This window comes from Nerophis lumbriciformis, linkage group LG13, assembly GCF_033978685.3.
Source record: "Nerophis lumbriciformis linkage group LG13, RoL_Nlum_v2.1, whole genome shotgun sequence".
Lineage (NCBI taxonomy): Eukaryota > Metazoa > Chordata > Actinopteri > Syngnathiformes > Syngnathidae > Nerophis > Nerophis lumbriciformis.
In genome coordinates, this window is record NC_084560.2 from 2030717 (window position 1) to 2050000 (window position 19284).

The following is a 19284-nucleotide window of genomic DNA, read 5'->3' on the forward strand; positions in this document are numbered from 1 at the left end:
CACCTCCCCACACCTCTCACACCTCCTCACGCCTCTCACGCCTCTCACTTCCTCCAGCGAGGCAGCCGGACGAGTACTTCTCCGGGCGTGCGCCAGATGACAGCGTCTGCCACCCGGCGGCCATGGCAGAGTATTTGGAGCGCAGCGACACGGCCGTCATTTACCCACAAGCCCCTGAGGAGTTGACGGCGCTCAGCACGCCCGAGGGTGCCAGCCACGGCCAAGGTGAGCGACGCCCACCTGAGACCGCCGCCAATGTCGTGACCTCTGACCTTTCTCCCCCGCACAGACCCGCCCCCTGGCGACCCGGCTGGGCCTCTCAGCTGTCCCGTCTGCCAGCACGCCTTCGAGAGCACGCCGTCCCTCAAAGAGCACGTCAAGTGTCGCCACCGCAGGGGGGCGGAGCTCTACGTCTGTCCACTGTGTGGCCACGCCTCCAGCGAGCCCACGCAGCTTCAGTGTCACATGACCACTCACCAGCCAATCAGCAAGCAGGTCAGCACTGACCCGTGTACTTTTCATGTACTGACCCGTGTACTTTTCATGTACTGTCCTAGTACTTACTGACCTGTGTACTTTTCATGTACTGTCCTAGTACTTACTGACCTGTGTACTTTTCATGTACTGTCCTAGTACTTACTGACCCGTGTACTTTTCATGTACTGTCCTAGTACTTACTGACCTGTGTACTTTTCATGTACTGTCCTAGTACTTACTGACCTGTGTACTTTTCATGTACTGTCCTAGTACTTACTGACCCGTGTACTTTTCATGTACTGTCCTAGTACTTACTGACCTGTGTACTTTTCATGTACTGTCCTAGTACTTACTGACCTGTGTACTTTTCATGTACTGTCCTAGTACTTACTGACCCGTGTACTTATAATGTACTGTCCTAGTACTAACTGACCCGTGTACTTTTCATGTACTGTCCTAGTACTTACTGACCCGTGTACTTTTCATGTACTGTCCTAGTACTTACTGACCCGTGTACTTTTCATGTACTGTCCTAGTACTTACTGACCTGTGTACTTTTCATGTACTGTCCTAGTACTTACTGACCCGTGTACTTATAATGTACTGTCCTAGTACTTACTGACCTGTGTACTTTTCATGTACTGTCCTAGTACTTACTGACCTGTGTACTTTTCATGTACTGTCCTAGTACTTACAGACTTGTGTACTTTTCATGTACTGACCTAGTACTTACTGACCTGTGTACTTTTCATGTACTGTCCTAGTACTTACTGACCGGTGTACTTTTCATGTACTGTCCTAGTACTTACTGACCCGTGTACTTTTCATGTACTGTCCTAGTACTTACTGACCTGTGTACTTTTCATGTACTGTCCTAGTACTTACTGACCTGTGTACTTTTCATGTACTGTCCTAGTACTTACTGACCCGTGTACTTTTCATGTACTGTCCTAGTACTTACTGACCCGTGTACTTTTCATGTACTGTCCTAGTACTTACTGACCCGTGTACTTTTCATGTACTGTCCTAGTACTTACTGACCTGTGTACTTTTCATGTACTGTCCTAGTACTTACTGACCTGTGTACTTTTCATGTACTGTCATAGTACTTACTGACCTGTGTACTTTTCATGTACTGTCCTAGTACTTACTGACCCGTGTACTTTTCATGTACTGTCCTAGTACTTACTGACCCGTGTACTTATAATGTACTGTCCTAGTACTTACTGACCCGTGTACTTTTCATGTACTGTCCTAGTACTTACTGACCCGTGTACTTATAATGTACTGTCCTAGTACTAACTGACCCGTGTACTTTTCATGTACTGTCCTAGTACTTACTGACTTGTGTACTTTTCATGTACTGTCCTAGTACTTACTGACCTGTATACTTTTCATGTACTGTCCTAATACTTACTGACCTGTATACTTTTCATGTACTGTCCTAATACTTACTGACCTGTGTACTTTTCATGTACTGTCCTAGTACTTACTGACCTGTATACTTTTCATGTACTGTCCTAATACTTACTGACCTGTGTACTTTTCATGTACTGTCCTAGTACTTACTGACCCGTGTACTTTTCATGTACTGTCCTAGTACTTACTGACCTGTGTACTTTTCATGTACTGTCCTAGTACTTACTGACCTGTGTACTTTTCATGTACTGACCTAGTACTTACTGACCTGTGTACTTTTCATGTACTGACCTAGTACTTACTGACCTGTGTACTTTTCATGTACTGTCTTAGTACTTACTGACCTGTGTACTTTTCATGTACTGTCCTAGTACTTACTGACCTGTGTACTTTTCATGTACTGTCCTAGTACTTACTGACCCGTGTACTTTTCATGTACTGTCCTAGTACTTACTGACCCGTGTACTTATAATGTACTGTCCTAGTACTTACTGACCCGTGTACTTTTCATGTACTGTCCTAGTACTTACTGACCCGTGTACTTATAATGTACTGTCCTAGTACTTACTGACCTGTGTACTTTTCATGTACTGTCCTAGTACTTACTGACCTGTGTACTTTTCATGTACTGTCCTAGTACTTACTGACCTGTGTACTTTTCATGTACTGTCCTAGTACTTACTGACCTGTGTACTTTTCATGTACTGTCCTAGTACTTACTGACCTGTGTACTTTTCATGTACTGTCCTAATACTTACTGACCTCGTCAAATTTCATGTACTTTTGTATTTACCAGAATACTTTGATCTTCACACACACACACACAGACACTTTACTTGTGTGTGATATCATGTGCGATACAAGCGGTCCTGCAGTGTTTACTTGTGTGTGAGATATCATGTGCGATACAAGCGGTTCTGCAGAGTGTTTACTTGTGTGTGATATCATGTGTGATACAAGTGGTCCTGCAGAGTGTTTACTTGTGTGTAATATTGTGTGCGATACAAGCGGTCCTGCAGTGTGTTTACTTGTGTGTGAGATATCATGTGCGATACAAGCGGTCCTGCAGTGTGTTTACTTGTGTGTGAGATATCATGTGCGATACAAGCGGTCCTGCAGTGTGTTTACTTGTGTGTGAGATATCATGTGCGATACAAACGGTCCTGCAGTGTGTTTACTTGTGTGTGATATCATGTGCGATACAAGCGGTCCTGCAGCGTGTTTACTTGTGTGTGATATCATGTGCGATACAAGCGGTCCTGCAGTGTGTTTACTTGTGTGTGAGATATCATGTGCAATACAAACGGTTCTGCAGAGTGTTTACTTGTGTGTGATATCATGTGTGATACAAGCGGTCTTGCAGAGTGTTTACTTGTGTTTGATATCATGTGCGATACAAGCGGTCCTGCAGCGTGTTTACTTGTGTGTGTGATATCATGTGCGATACAAGCGGTCCTGCAGTGTGTTTACTTGTGTGTGAGATATCATGTGCGATACAAGCGGTTCTGCAGAGTGTTTACTTGTGTGTGATATCATGTGCGATACAAGCGGTCCTGCAGAGTGTTTACTTGTGTGTGATATCATGTGGAATACAAGCGGTCCTGCAGAGTGTTTACTTGTGTGTGATATCATGTGCGATACAAGCGGTCCTGCAGAGTGTTTACTTGTGTTTGATATTATGTGCGATACAAGCGGTCCTGCAGAGTGTTTACTTGTGTTTGATATCATGTGCGATACAAGCGGTCCTGCAGCGTGTTTACTTGGGTGTGATATCATGTGCGATACAAACGGTCCTGCAGTGTGTTTACTTGTGTGTGATATCATGTGCGATACAAGCGGTCCTGCAGTGTGTATACTTGTGTGTGATATCATGTGCGATACAAACGGTTCTGCAGAGTGTTTACTTGTGTGTCATAGCATGTGTGATACAAGCGGCCTTGCAGATTGTTTACTTGTGTTTGATATCATGTACGATACAAGCGGTCCTGCAGCGTGTTTACTTGTGTGTGATATCATGTGCGATACAAGCGGTCCTGCAGCGTGTTTACTTGTGTGTGATATCATGTGCGATACAAGCGGTCCTGCAGTGTGTTTAATTGTGTGTGAGATATCATGTGCGATACAAGCGGTTCTGCAGAGTGTTTACTTGTGTGTGATATCATGTGTGATACAAGCGGTCTTGCAGTGTGTTTACTTGTGTTTGATATCATGTGCGATACAAGCGGTCCTGCAGCGTGTTTACTTGTGTGTGATAGCATGTGCGATACAAGCGGTCCTGCAGTGTGTTTACTTGTGTGTGAGATATAATGTGCGATACAAGCGGTTCTGCAGAGTGTTTACTTGTGTGTGATATCATGTGTGATGCAAGCAGTCTTGCAGAGTGTTTACTTGTGTGTGATATCATGTGCGATACAAGCGGTCCTGCAGCGTGTTTACTTGTGTGCGATATCATGTGCAATACAAGCGGTCCTGCAGCGTGTTTACTTGTGTGTGATATCATGTGCGATACAAGCGGTCCTGCAGAGTGTTTACTTGTGTGTGATATCATGTGCGATACAAGCGGTCCTGCAGCGTGTTTACTTGTGTGTGATATCATGTGCGATACAAGAGGTCCTGCAGCGTGTTTACTTGTGTGTTATATCATGTGCGATACAAGCGGTCCTGCAGTGTGTTTACTTGTGTGTGAGATATCATGTGCGATACAAACGGTTCTGCAGTGTGTTTACTTGTGTGTGAGATATCATGTGCGATACAAGCGGTTCTGCAGAGTGTTTACTTGTGTGTGATATCATGTGTGATGCAAGCAGTCTTGCAGAGTGTTTACTTGTGTGTGATATCATCTGCGATACAATCGGTCCTGCAGAGTGTTTACTTGTGTGTGATATCATGTGCGATACAAGCGGTCCTGCAGAGTGTTTACTTGTGTGTGATATCATGTGCGATACAAGCAGTCCTGCAGTGTGTTTACTTGTGTGTGATTGACCACTAAGGTAAACATGCCAGTCTATGAGCTACTAGCAGCTACACCACCACTAAGCACACAATAGCACTCATGCTAGACATGTGTAGTAATCATTGTGAAGTATTGCAGCACATTTGTCCATGTAAGCAAGTATCAGATATTTACAGTTGCATATTACAGGAAGAAGCGTATTAGGAAGTATCCAGTAACAAATGTGTCTGCGTTATTCTACTATGAATTAGGTGTAACAAGGACCCCAATTACCATCCCACTTCGACTCAAAGACAGGTTAGATCCATTCAAGACGATGAGTAATAATGGGTTAGTGTTTATGTATTAGACATCATTTACATATCTATATTTATTAAATATTTATTATTTTATATTATATGTATTATTTATTATTATTTACTACTTATATATATTATTTACATATCCATATTAATTATATATATATATTACATTATTTATATTTATATATATTATTTACATATCTATATTATATATTTATATATATATATATATATATATATATATATATATATATAGTATTTTATTTATATTTATATATATCATTTACATATCTATATTTATTAAATATTTGTTATTTTATATTATATATATTATTTATTATTATTATTTATTATTTATTATTATTTACTATTTATATATATTATTTACATATCCATATTAATTATATATATATATTACATTATTTATATTTATATATATTATTTACATATCTATATTATATATATATATATATAATTTTATTTATATATATTATTTACATGTCTATATTTTTATATATATATATATATATATATATATATATATATATATATATATATATATATATATATATATATATAATTATATATACATTACATTATTTATATATATTGTTTACATATCTGTATTTTTTATATATATTATATTATTTATTATTTATATATATTATTTACATATCCATATTAATTATATATATGTATTACATTATTTATATTTATATATATTATTTACATATCTATATTATATATATATATTATTTTATTTATATTTATATATATCATTTACATATCTATATTTATTAAATATTTATTATTTTATAATATATATATTATTTATTATTATTATTTATCATTATTGACTATTTATATATATTATTTACATATCCATATTAATTATATATATATTACATTATTTATATTTATATATATTATTTACATATCTATATTATATATATATATATATACATATATATATATAATTGTATTTATATTTATATATATTATTTACATGTCTATATTTTTATATATATATATATATATATATATATATTATATATACATTACATTATTTATATATATTGTTTACATATCTGTATTTTTTATATATATTATATTATTTATTATTTATATATATTATTTACATATCCATATTAATTATATATATGTATTACATTATTTATATTTATATATATTATTTACATATCTATATTATATATATATATTATTTTATTTATATATATCATTTACATATCTATATTTATTAAATATTTATTATTTTATATTATATATATTATTTATTATTATTATTTATTATTATTTACTATTTATATATATTATTTACATATCCATATTAATTATATATATATTACATTATTTATATTTATATATATTATTTACATATCTTTATTATATATATATATACATATATATATATATAATTTTATTCATATTTATATATATTATTTACATGTCTATATTTTTATATATATATATATATATATATATTATTATATATACATTACATTATTTATATATATTGTTTACATATCTGTATTTTTTATATATATTATATTATTTATTATTTATATATATTATTTACATATCTATATTTTTACATCACAACATTTTATTCTGCCTGAGTGCAACGCCATACTTACATTTATCTTATATATTTCTCTATTTCATTTTATTTTCTATTTCATTTTTGTTTAGATTTTTACAGTATTTACCTGGTTTTTGAGCTGTTCTTTAATGACCTGCATGTTAATGAGTCTGTGACCTTTCTCTGTGTTTTATTCTTCATGTTATTGATTGATTTGAACATGCACCACACTTGTCCTCACCATTCAAACCCTCCCAAATGTCCCAGAGAACAAATGTCCGCCTCTCAAAAACATCAAGATACAAAAGACGCTCCTCGGCTCGCCATCCAGCCCGTCTCCTTCTTCCCGTCCGCAGGTTTCCCACCACCACGGTGCTGAAAACCGAAAGTTCAAGTGCGGCGAGTGCGGGAAGGCGTTCAAGTACAAGCATCACCTGAAGGAGCACCTGCGCATCCACAGTGGTGAGTGCACACCACACCACCTATTATCCACCTGGATAAGAAGTCACATCCAGGGCTCCAAATTAACTTTCGCCATTTCCCGTAATGCCCTAAAGAATGTACCAACATTTGGGACAAAACATGCCGTGACCACCCTTGACTTTTTACTTGTTAACGGTCGAGGGATGTAACAATAAACGGTGTAATGATAATTTGCGATTTGATAGTAATAGCAACGGTTAGTAATAGAGTCTAATTTTTTAATTAGCGAAAACCCGTCATTTATTAATGCATTTTAGGCAACAGGAAGTCACTAGCGTCGTTTGGCTTGATAATAATGGCGGACTAACTACACGGACTTTGCTCCGGAGATTTCCCCTCGGAGTAAACTGAGCCAAGCGCTCGGTTTAACCTCATTTTCCCTCGCTTTAAGAGACACTGCTGTGTTTGGATGGAGACCAGTGTGGACAATATTGTCCCCCCACACTAAAAGTATACAGAAAACGATTTGATGTTGCTTTCATTTTCTCAATACGGCGTCCATCGGCTGCTGTGACTGAGAGTTAATGATGTGAGGAAACGGCGATGTGTCGTGAATGTTGTCACAACTTGTTTGGAAAGTATTTTCTTTGTTTGTTTACTCCTCCTTTATTTAGCTGTATCAGTGTTCAAATAACATCGCTACGAGATACAAACCCCGTTTCCATATGAGTTGGGAAATTGTGTTAGATGTAAATATAAACGGAATACAATGATTTGCAAATCCTTTTCAAGCCATATTCAGTTGAATATGCTACAAAGACAACATATTTGATGTTCAAACTCATAAACTTTATTTTTTCTTTGCAAATAATAATTAACTTTAGAATTTCATGGCTGCAACACGTGCCAAAGTAGTCGGGAAAGGGCATGTTCACCACTGTGTTACATGGCCTTTCCTTTTAACAACACTCAGTAAAGGTTTGGGAACTGAGGAGACACATTTTTGAAGCTTCTCAGGTGGAATTCTTTCCCATTCTTGCTTGATGTACAGCTTAAGTTGTTCAACAGTCCGGGGGTCTCCCTTGTGCTATTTTAGGCTTCATAATGCGCCACACATTTTCAATGGGAGACAGGTCTGGACTACAGGCAGGCCACTCTTACTATGAAGCCACGTTGATGTAACACGTGCCTTGGCATTGTCTTGCTGAAATAAGCAGGGGCGTCCATGGTAACGTTGCTTGGATGGCAACATATGTTGCTCCAAAAGCTGTATGTACCTTTCAGCATTAATGGTGCCTTCACAGATGTGTAAGTTACCCATGTCTTGGCCACTAATACACCCCCATACCATCACACATGCTGCCTTTTACACTTTCACCCTAGAACAATCCGGATGGTTCTTTTCCTCTTTGGTCCGGAGGACACGACGTCCACAGTTTCCCAAAAAATTTTGAAATGTGGACTCGTCAGACCACAGAACACTTTTCCACTTGGTATCAGTCCATCTTAGATGAGCTCAGGCCCAGCAAAGCCGACGGCGTTCCTGGGTGTTGTTGATAAACGGTTTTCGCCTTGCATAAAAGAGTTTTAACTTGCACTTACAGATGTAGCGACCAACTGTAGTTACTGACAGTGGGTTTCTGAAGTGTTCCTGAGCCCATGTGGTGATATCCTTTACACACTGATGTCGCTTGTTGATGCAGTACAGTCTGAGGGATGGAAGGTCACGGGCTTAGCTGCTTACGTGCAGTGATTTCTCCAGATTCTCTGAACCCTTTGATGATATTACGGAGCGTAGATGGTGAAATCCCTAAATTCCTTGCAATAGCTGCTTGAGAAAGGTTTTTCTTAAACTGTTCAACAATTTGCTCAGGCATTTGTTGACAAAGTGGTGACCCTCGCCCCATCCTTGTTTGTGAATGACTGAGCATTTCATGGAATCTACTTTTATACCCAATCATGGCACCCACCTGTTCCCAATTAGCCTGCACACCTGTGGGATGTTCCAAATAAGTCTTTGATGAGCATTCCTCAACTTTATCAGTATTTATTGCCACCTTTCCCAACTTCTTTGTCACGTGTTGCTGGCATCAAATTCTAAAGTTAATGATTATTTGCAAAAAAAAAAAAAAATGTTTATGAGTTTGAACATCAAATATGTTGTCTTTGTAGCATATTCAACTGAATATGGCTTGAAAAGGATTTGCAAATCATTGTATTCCGTTTATATTTACATCTAACACAATTTCCCAACTCATATGGAAGCGGGGTTTATATATATATATATATATATATATATATATATATATATATATATATATATATATATGTCTTAATAAGGTTATCCAAAAAATAGTGCTCGATACCGTAGTAGAGCGCAATATATGTATGTGTGGGAAAAAAATCACAAGACTATTTCATCTCTACAGGCCTGTTTCATGAGGGGGGGTACCCTCAATCATCAGGAGATTTTAATGGGAGCATTCACATACCATGGTTTATATAGGGCACAGAGTGGGTTGGTACAGGCTGGCCTAGGGGCGTGGTGATTGGCTCATGTGTTACCTAGGAGGTGTTTCCGTCTGTGGCGGCATGCTGTTACAATTTCGCTGCGCTTGTTGAGGGATGACAGGTCTGGACGGTAAATAATAAACAGTTTCTCTTTCAAGCATAGGTTGCATCTTTTATTACCACTATTGTAAGGTGTGCTGGATGCAAGAATTTGCCATGTTATTGAATATTCAACATTATTGTCTTTGAGGTCCCAAATGTGTTTGCTGAGTTCTGTGGTATTTCGCAGGTTTTTGTTCCTGAAAGAAGCCTTGTGATTGTTCCATCTGGTTTTGAATTCTCCCTCGGTTAATCCTACATATGTGTCGGATGTGTTAATGTCCTTGCGTATTACCTTAGATTGGTAGACAACTGATGTTTGTAAGCACCCCCCGTTGAGAGGGCAATCAGGTTTCTTTCGACAATTACATCCTTTGTTGGTTTTGGAGTCGTTCTGTCTGAGGGCCGACGGCTCATTTGCAATTGTTTTGTTGTGGTTTGAGATGATTTGCCGTATATTGTTCATGCAGCTGTAGCTCAATTTGATGTTGTTCTTGTTGAATACTTTTCTTAGGGTGTTGTCTTTGGGAAAGTGTTTGTCAATCAGATTGAGGAATTTGTGTCCAATGTTCGGTGAGACGTTTTTGCTGTATGGGGGGGTTGTACCAGATGATGTCGTTCCGTTTTCTGTTCTTTTTTGGCTGGTTTCCTGGCGTGGGTTCATAGGTGAGGGTGAAATTGTATCCGCTTTCATCAAGGGCTTTTTGGTACGGGGGGGTTGCTTGGTCAAATTCAGCTTTGCTAGATGACAGCATCGATAGTCTTTTATTGATTCCAGTAGGTATTCTTTTCGTGGTGGTGGGTGGGTGGTTGCTGTCATGGTGCACGTATTGGAGTGTTGTGTTGGGTTTCGTGAATGGTTGGTAGCTGTTATTTCTCAGGTTGAAAGTGACGTCAAGGAAGTTGACGGTTTGCTTGTTGGCTTCAATCGTGATCCGTAGGCCGTTCTCTTTGAAAATTTGGCATATGCGCTTCTTGGTATTCTCGCTGCTCCTTGGCGAGGCGCGACACACTGCCAGTCCGTCATCACGGTAAATACCAAGGTTCAGATTGAGGCTAGCGAGCTGGGAGAGGAGGAAACTCCCAACGAGTTCACACGTTTCTGCTCCGTCAAAACTTCCCATAGTGACGTCAAATGTTGCATTGTTCTTTTTTTGCCATGGTGTACTGTTGTGGATGAGAATGGAGTTTTTTGCGTGGATGATGATGTTTCTTTCGTTGCCTGTGATTGAGTCGTAGTCTATATATATATATAAAAATATATATATATATATATATGTGTGTGTATATATATATATATATATATATATGTATATATATATATATATATATATATATATGTATATATATATATATATATATATATATATATATATATATATATATATATATATATATATATATGTGTGTGTTTGCTTTGGTGCCCTAAAATATGAGTCCTCCTTTAAGGCAACACTTGCCCTGACCTTAAAAAGTACAAATTGAAGACCTGCACATCCCAACATATATATTTGTTTAGCATCATTCCACATCAACTTGGGTGTGCTCCAAAAGGTTGAAGGTGTGTTTTTGATGCCATGACTCGCTCCAAAACTCCCTTGTTAGCTCCAATGTTGAGGTCATAAAAGATCAGGGTTCCTTTTTTTTTCTTCTTTTTTTTTTAAATGCTACTGCCTTTTATGTTTCAATGTTTCAACACAACATTGAAATGACTTCCGTATTCTCTTTAATGAAACAAAGTCAACGAAAGCAATACTATTTTAACTTCTTTGCTTTTTTTGCCCTCAAGGAGCTTATAAACCGGAACAAAATAGATTTTGAGAAAACACAAACATCAACCTAATCGCTCTCGTATCAATCAGACTGATACTACCCTTGGTATCGACCGATTTATGTATGGATCCGAATTATACCTCTAACTTTTATTGATCTACTTATTCAGTTCCTGTTTATTTCTGCTCACTTCCTGCAGGATCTACGGGAGCTTTATTTTTCAACTCGCACAGCGTCACTTCCGGTCCTTCAACAATCGCCATTTCTTCGGAATCAAAATATATATATTCATGTATTACATATAGACTATTTGTTGTCCAGTTGCCTGTTTACACTGCAAGTAAAATGTGATTTTGATCAGACTCCAGTGTAAAAACGCGCACTTTGATAAAGTGAAAACAAAAGAAGTTGACCGGGAGGAAGTCGCGCCGACTACAAAATAAAATAAAAGTCGCACAGCCTTAAAAAATGAGTATTTTTTAAATTGAAAGTACTATCATGTATAAATGGATGTATATAGTGTAATATATTTGAGAGGGTTGTAATCTTTTTTACGGCTGTTGAATAGATTAGACACGGACATCAGCGTGGATCTACGGGAGCTTTATTTTTCAACTCACGGCGTCACTTCCGGTCCTTCAACAATCGCCATTTCTTTGGAATCAAAATATATATATTCATGTATTACATATAGACTATTTTAGTCCAGCTGACTGTTTACACTGCAAGGAAAATGTGATTTTGATCAGACTCAATTATAAACACGCACACTTTGATAACGTGAAAACAAAGGAAGTTCGTCGCGCATTCTACAAAATAAAAGAAAAGTCGCAAAGCCTTAAAAAAATTTGTGTTTTTTTTTAGGTGAAAGTAATATAATGTATGAATTAATTAATATAGTGTAAAACATTTTTACGGCTGTTAAATAGAGGAGACACGGACATTAGCGTGCATCTACGGGAGCTTTATTTTTCAACTCACACAGCGTCACTTCCGGTCCTTCAACAATCGCCATTTCTTCGGAATCAAAATATATATATATTGATGTTTTACCAATAGCTTATTATTTTGCGCACTATTGACAAGTGGCGCACCGAAAGTTCGGTCGTTTTAAAATACAAACCAAAACCGGATGTTGTGATGAAATATCCATTTCCGCGTGACGTAGTGACGTAGCTCGCCCAAAGCTAACGGGAAAAAAAAGTCAGATACTTTGTACTTTTTCTGTATTTGTTTTGATTATTATTATTTATTTGCTTGGATATAAATGTTGATAATTATAAATAATGGTTTAAAAATAGCCGCAAGGTAGTTGGTGCCTGTCGTGGCGGTAATCCTAGAACCCGTTGGTGGACACCGGCGGTGAGGGATGCCGTCAAGCTGAAGAAGGAGTCCTATCGGGTTCTTTTGGCTCATGGGACTCCTGACGCAGCAGACAGGTACCGGCAGGCCAAGCGGTGTGCGGCTTCAGCGGTCGCGGAGGCAAAAACTCGGACATGGGAGGAGTTCGGTGAGGCCATGGAAAAAGACTTCCGGACGGCTTCGAAGCAATTCTGGACCACCATCCGCCGCCTCAGGAAGGGGAAGCAGTGCAGTGTCAACACCGTGTATGGTGGGGATGGTGTTCTGCTGACCTCGACTGCGGATGTTGTGGATCGGTGGAGAGAATACTTCGAAGACCTCCTCAATCCTACCAGCACGTCTTCCTATGAGGAAGCAGTGCCTGGGGAATCTGTGGTGGGCTCTCCTATTTCTGGGGCTGAGGTTGCCGAGGTAGTTAAAAAGCTCCTCGGTGGCAAGGCCCCGGGGGTGGATGAGATCCGCCCGGAGTTCCTTAAGGCTCTGGATGTTGTGGGGCTGTCTTGGTTGACAAGACTCTGCAACATTGCGTGGACATCGGGGGCGGTACCTCTGGATTGGCAGACCGGGGTGGTGGTTCCTCTCTTTAAGAAGGGGAACCGGAGGGTGTGTTCCAACTATCGTGGGATCACACTCCTCAGCCTTCCCGGTAAGGTCTATTCAGGTGTACTGGAGAGGAGGCTACGCCGGATAGTCGAACCTCGGATTCAGGAGGAACAGTGTGGTTTTCGTCCTGGTCGTGGAACTGTGGACCAGCTCTATACTCTCGGCAGGGTCCTTGAGGGTGCATGGGAGTTTGCCCAACCAGTCTACATGTGCTTTGTGGACTTGGAGAAGGCATTCGACCGTGTACCCCGGGAAGTCCTGTGGGGAGTGCTCAGAGAGTATGGGGTAACGGACTGTCTTATTGTGGCGGTTCGCTCCCTGTATAATCGGTGTCAGAGCTTGGTCCGCATTGCCGGCAGTAAGTCGGACACGTTTCCAGTGAGGGTTGGACTCCGCCAGGGCTGCCCTTTGTCACCGATTCTGTTCATAACCTTTATGGACAGAATTTCTAGGCGCAGTCAAGGCGTTGAGGGGATCTGGTTTGGTGGCTGCAGGATTAGGTCTCTGCTTTTTGCAGATGATGTGGTCCTGATGGCTTCATCTGGCCAAGATCTTCAGCTCTCACTGGATCGGTTCGCAGCCGAGTGTGAAGCGACTGGGATGGGAATCAGCACCTCCAAATCCGAGTCCATGGTTCTCGCCCGGAAAAGGGTGGAGTGCCATCTCCGGGTTGGGGAGGAGATCTTGCCCCAAGTGGAGGAGTTTAAGTACCTCGGAGTCTTGTTCACGAGTGAGGGAAGAGTGGATCGTGAGATCGACAGGCGGATCGGTGCGGCATCTTCAGTAATGCGGACGCTGTATCGATCCGTTGTGGTGAAGAAGGAGCTGAGCCAGAAGGCAAAGCTCTCGATTTACCGGTCGATCTACGTTCCCATCCTCACCTATGGTCATGAGCTTTGGGTCATGACCGAAAGGACAAGATCAAGGGCACAAGCGGCCGAAATGAGTTTCCTCCGCCGGGTGGCGGGGCTCTCCCTTAGAGATAGGGTGAGAAGCTCTGTCATCCGGGGGGAGCTCAAAGTAAAACCGCTGCTCCTCCATATCGAGAGGAGCCAGATGAGGTGGTTCGGGCATCTGGTCAGGATGCCACCCGAACGCCTCCCTCGGGAGGTGTTTCGGGCACGTCCGACCGGTAGGAGGCCACGGGGAAGACCCAGGACACGTTGGGAAGACTATGTCTCCCGGCTGGCCTGGGAACGCCTCGGCATCCCCCGGGAGGAGCTGGACGAAGTGGCTGGGGAGAGGAAAGTCTGGGCTTCCCTGCTTAGGCTGCTGCCCCCGCGACCCGACCTCGGATAAGCGGAAGAAGATGGATGGATGGATGGTTTAAAAATAAAAACAATCGGGGGAAGAAAAAATAATAATTAGTATCAGATACAGAGCGTTAGAACTTTACTTTGAAATGTTATCTACCTCTAACAAGCAAAAAGCTGTGAAAACTATGATACTATGCTCCAAATGTAAACTATTTACAGAACTATACACATTACTACATATATATATATTTCCAGTGTTGGGACTAACGCGTTACAAAGTAACGCGTTACTGTAATGCCGTTAGTTTCGGCGGTAACTAGTAATCTAACGCGTTATTTTTTTATATTCAGTAACTCAGTTACCGTTACTACATGATGCGTTACTGCGTTATTTTACGTTACTTTTTATGTAGTATAAAGTGTGTTTTATCGGAGCGCTGCTGTGTCATCGTTCTGATTCTTCTTGTGTCACAAGCCGGAGAAGAGAGAGAGACGTGCGCTCTGTGTGTTAGTGTGAGGAGGGAGGAGAGGGGAGGGGAGGGGGGCGTGTCTGATCATGGCGGAGCCAGAAGTCCAGTTTGCTAACATGGAGATATTTTCACTACTTTTCTTTTGTCGAGCACAAAGAAAAGAACATTTTAGTTAAATGTAAATTGTGCTTTGGATCAAAGATGCCATCTACTGCCCAAAACAGCAATTCAAATCTGCTGAAACAAGCTACATAATCAACATGCTTCAACGAAGCTAGTAAAGAGAGACAGAGACTCTGATGCCACTTCACCTCCACCACTTAAGGATTAACTCTGCCTCTGCTCATCATTCACCGCTGAAGGTACACACACTCTGTCAATCAATGTTCCCTCTAATTGTTCATGTGTGTGAGCAAACGCAAAAAGTCCCTGAGCATTGAGTGGAGTCCATGTGAGCAACTTTAGACGTGCACACTGTGGCTACACCAGCAGCACACCTGTCCCAAACCTCACTAAATAACAACTTACATCTCCATCCATCCATCCATTTTCTACCGCTTGTCTCTTTCGGGGTCGCAGGAGCCTATCTCAGCTGCATTCAGGCGGAAGGCAGGGTACACCCTGGACAAGTCCCCTCCTCATCACAGGGCCAACACAGATAGACAGACAACATTCTCTTATTATTAGAATCAAATGACAGCAGTCATTTCCATTTCTAATATAAGTGTCCAGGCCCACTTACAATGACAATAACAACAAATATTGTTTTTCATGAACTGTGTACTTGTATTGTTTGTCTGGGTGGAGGTCCTGCTTTGGAAATAATTGGTACCCCTTTCAGACATTGCATTTAGTTCCCATTAAAACATTCACATGTTGCACAATGAGATGTAAGCAGGGGATCATGTGTACATTCCTGCAACTTCCTGTTTGTAAAAAATATATTTTTATTAGTATTTATTTAATATACTAACAGCATTTAATGATTAATATTTATAAATTAAGATTCCTAATAAATGACACTAGAATAAGCACACATTTGATTGGTAAATCATAGTGTAACGACCTGGAATGACACTTTATGTGTGGTGTTGGAGTTGTCCGACTTTTTGTGTGGCTGTAAACGCATCACTGGCTAAGTGCCATATGTGCAAGTGTTGGCGCACGTGAGAAAGAGCGAGTGGCTGCTGCTGATATAACAAAGTAGCTTTTGGTCTGGTTTGTATTGCAGAAAATGACCACTTTTGCTAGATATCATTTTTTTTTACTAATGTTTTGGTGATGTGTTTATGGCCGACAATAAAGAGTTTTGCTCAGTAAAGAAAATGCCTGGTTAGGCTTTGTGTATGTAGTGTGTGCCTTTCTTGGTTTACAGCTATGCTGTTATTATGCTGTTTGTTACTTATGTACGTTATGTTGCAGCTATTTAAAATAGTTTTGTCAATTTGTTCTGGCCAGAAACAAATTGGCCTTTGAAACATATCTTTGTCTTTGTGTGTTGTATGTAGAGCACATTGCTTAGCAGAGTTGAGTGATGTCAAGCATGTCAAGTTGATCAACAGATTGTATTATTGTCCAGTGCAATAACAGTACTGAAATGAAGGCTAAAAGGGCATTAATGGGAGCTTTAAAAAAAAAAAAAGAAGAAGAAAAAAAGAAGTAACTAGTTACTTTTCACAGTAACGCATTACTTTTTGGTGTAAGTAACTGAGTTAGTAACTGAGTTACTTTTGAAATGAAGTAACTAGTAACTGTAACTAGTTACTGCTTTGCAGTAACTAACCCAACACTGTATATTTCACATTCTACTATAATTACTTTATTGAATTAATAACCTCCTGGCGCTGTATAGTACTGATGTTGTACTTGTTTTAATTGTCCATGTTCATATGGTTGTTTTTAAATGTTGAACTTTACAAATAAAGGTGTAAATAAAAAAATAACACATATATATGAGATACAGGTCACATAGCGTTTGGACTGCAGTCACATTTGAAGAGATCAGATTACAGTTGGATGCAGGACTACTTCCTGATGTCGCCTGAATCTGATGCCATAAGATCACATTTGGAGCGTTTTGGACTGGCAAAAAAAAAAAAAAAATCCGATCTGTGTCACTTAAGGACGAAAAAAATCCGATTTGGTGTGCAGTGTAAAGGGGGCGTCATGAATAACCAATGACCGATGTTGTTGGGAGGATGTCGTTCCTGGTGGGACGAGACGTGACCGCCCTTTTTGGGGGGGAATTATGCCTATCATTCACAATCCTTATGTAAGACACGTTTTTTTCATGCATTTTAAGTCGTAAAAAAACACTAGCAAAAGTCAGCAAACAATGGCGCTAAAGCACTACATCAAAACATCTCCATCAACGTTTTATGTACACACTGTAAGTATATATGTCATGAAGTGACATTCATAATAACATGTAATATATACATGATGTAAGTATATATGTAGTATCTACTAACATTCATAATAACATGTAATATATACATGATGTAAGTATATATGTCATGTAGTAACATTCATAATAACATGTAATATATACATGATGTAAGTATATATGTCATGAAGTGACATTCATAATAACATGTAATATATACATGATGTAAGTATATATGTAGTATCTAGTAACATTCATAATAACATGTAATATATACATGATGTAAGTATATATGTCATGTAGTAACATTCATAATAACATGTAATATATACATGATGTAAGTATATATGTCATGTAGTAACATTCATAATAACATGTAATATACACATGATGTAAGTATATATGTCATGTAGTAACATTCATAATAACATGTAATATATACATGATGTAAGTATATATGTCATGTAGTAACATTCATAATAACATGTAATATATACATGATGTAAGTATATATGTCATGTAGTAACATTCATAATAACATGTAATATATACATGATGTAAGTATATATGTCATGTAGTAACATTCATAATAACATGTAATATATACATGATGTAAGTATATATGTCATGTAGTAACATTCATAATAACATGTAATATATACATGATGTAAGTATATATGTCATGTAGTAACATTCATAATAACATGTAATATATACATGACGTAAGTATATATGTCATGTAGTAACATTCATAATAACATGTAATATATACATGATGTAAGTATATATGTCATGTAGTAACATTCATAATAACATGTAATATATACATGATGTAAGTATATATGTCATGTAGTAACATTCATAATAACATGTAATATATACATGATGTAAGTATATATGTAGTATCTAGTAACATTCATAATAACATGTAATATATACATGATGTAAGTTTATATGTCATGTAGTAACATTCATAATAACATGTAATATATACATGATGTAAGTATATATGTCATGTAGTAACATTCATAATAACATGTAATATATACATGATGTAAGTATATATGTCATGTAGTAACATTCATAATAACATGTAATATATACATAATGCAAGTATATATGTCATGTAGTAACATTCATAATAACATGTAATATATACATGATGTAAGTTTATATGTCATGTAGTAACATTCATAATAACATGTAATATATACATGATGTAAGTATATATGTCATGTAGTAACATTCATAATAACATGTCATATATACATGATGTAAGTATATATGTCATGTAGTAACATTCATAATAACATGTAATATATACATGATGTAAGTATATATGTCATGTAGTAACATTCATAATAACATGTAATATATACATGATGTAAGTATATATGTAGTATCTAGTAACATTCATAATAACATGCAATATATACATGATGTAAGTATATATGTCATGTAGTAAAAAAAAAAACCAAGAGTTGTAGAAATGATTGGAAACTCAAGACAGCCATGACATGATGTTCTTTACAAGTGTATGTACACTTTTGACCACGACTGTATGTATGTATGTATGTATGTATATATGTATGTATGTATGTATGTATGTATGTATGTATGTATGTATATATGTATATATGTATGTATGTAT

General features: G+C 38.2%; 1 protein-coding gene across 1 annotated transcript in view; it reads left to right on the top strand.

The window, feature by feature from the left end:
* zeb2a (zinc finger E-box binding homeobox 2a) overlaps positions 1-19284 on the top strand; it is a 68891-nt gene that overhangs the window by 33613 nt on the left and 15994 nt on the right. The window contains exons 3-5 of the mRNA XM_061971805.2: positions 58-225; positions 290-495; positions 7108-7213. Of these exons, the coding sequence (XP_061827789.1) occupies positions 58-225; positions 290-495; positions 7108-7213 (480 nt within the window). The remainder of the gene's footprint in view (positions 1-57; positions 226-289; positions 496-7107; positions 7214-19284) is intronic.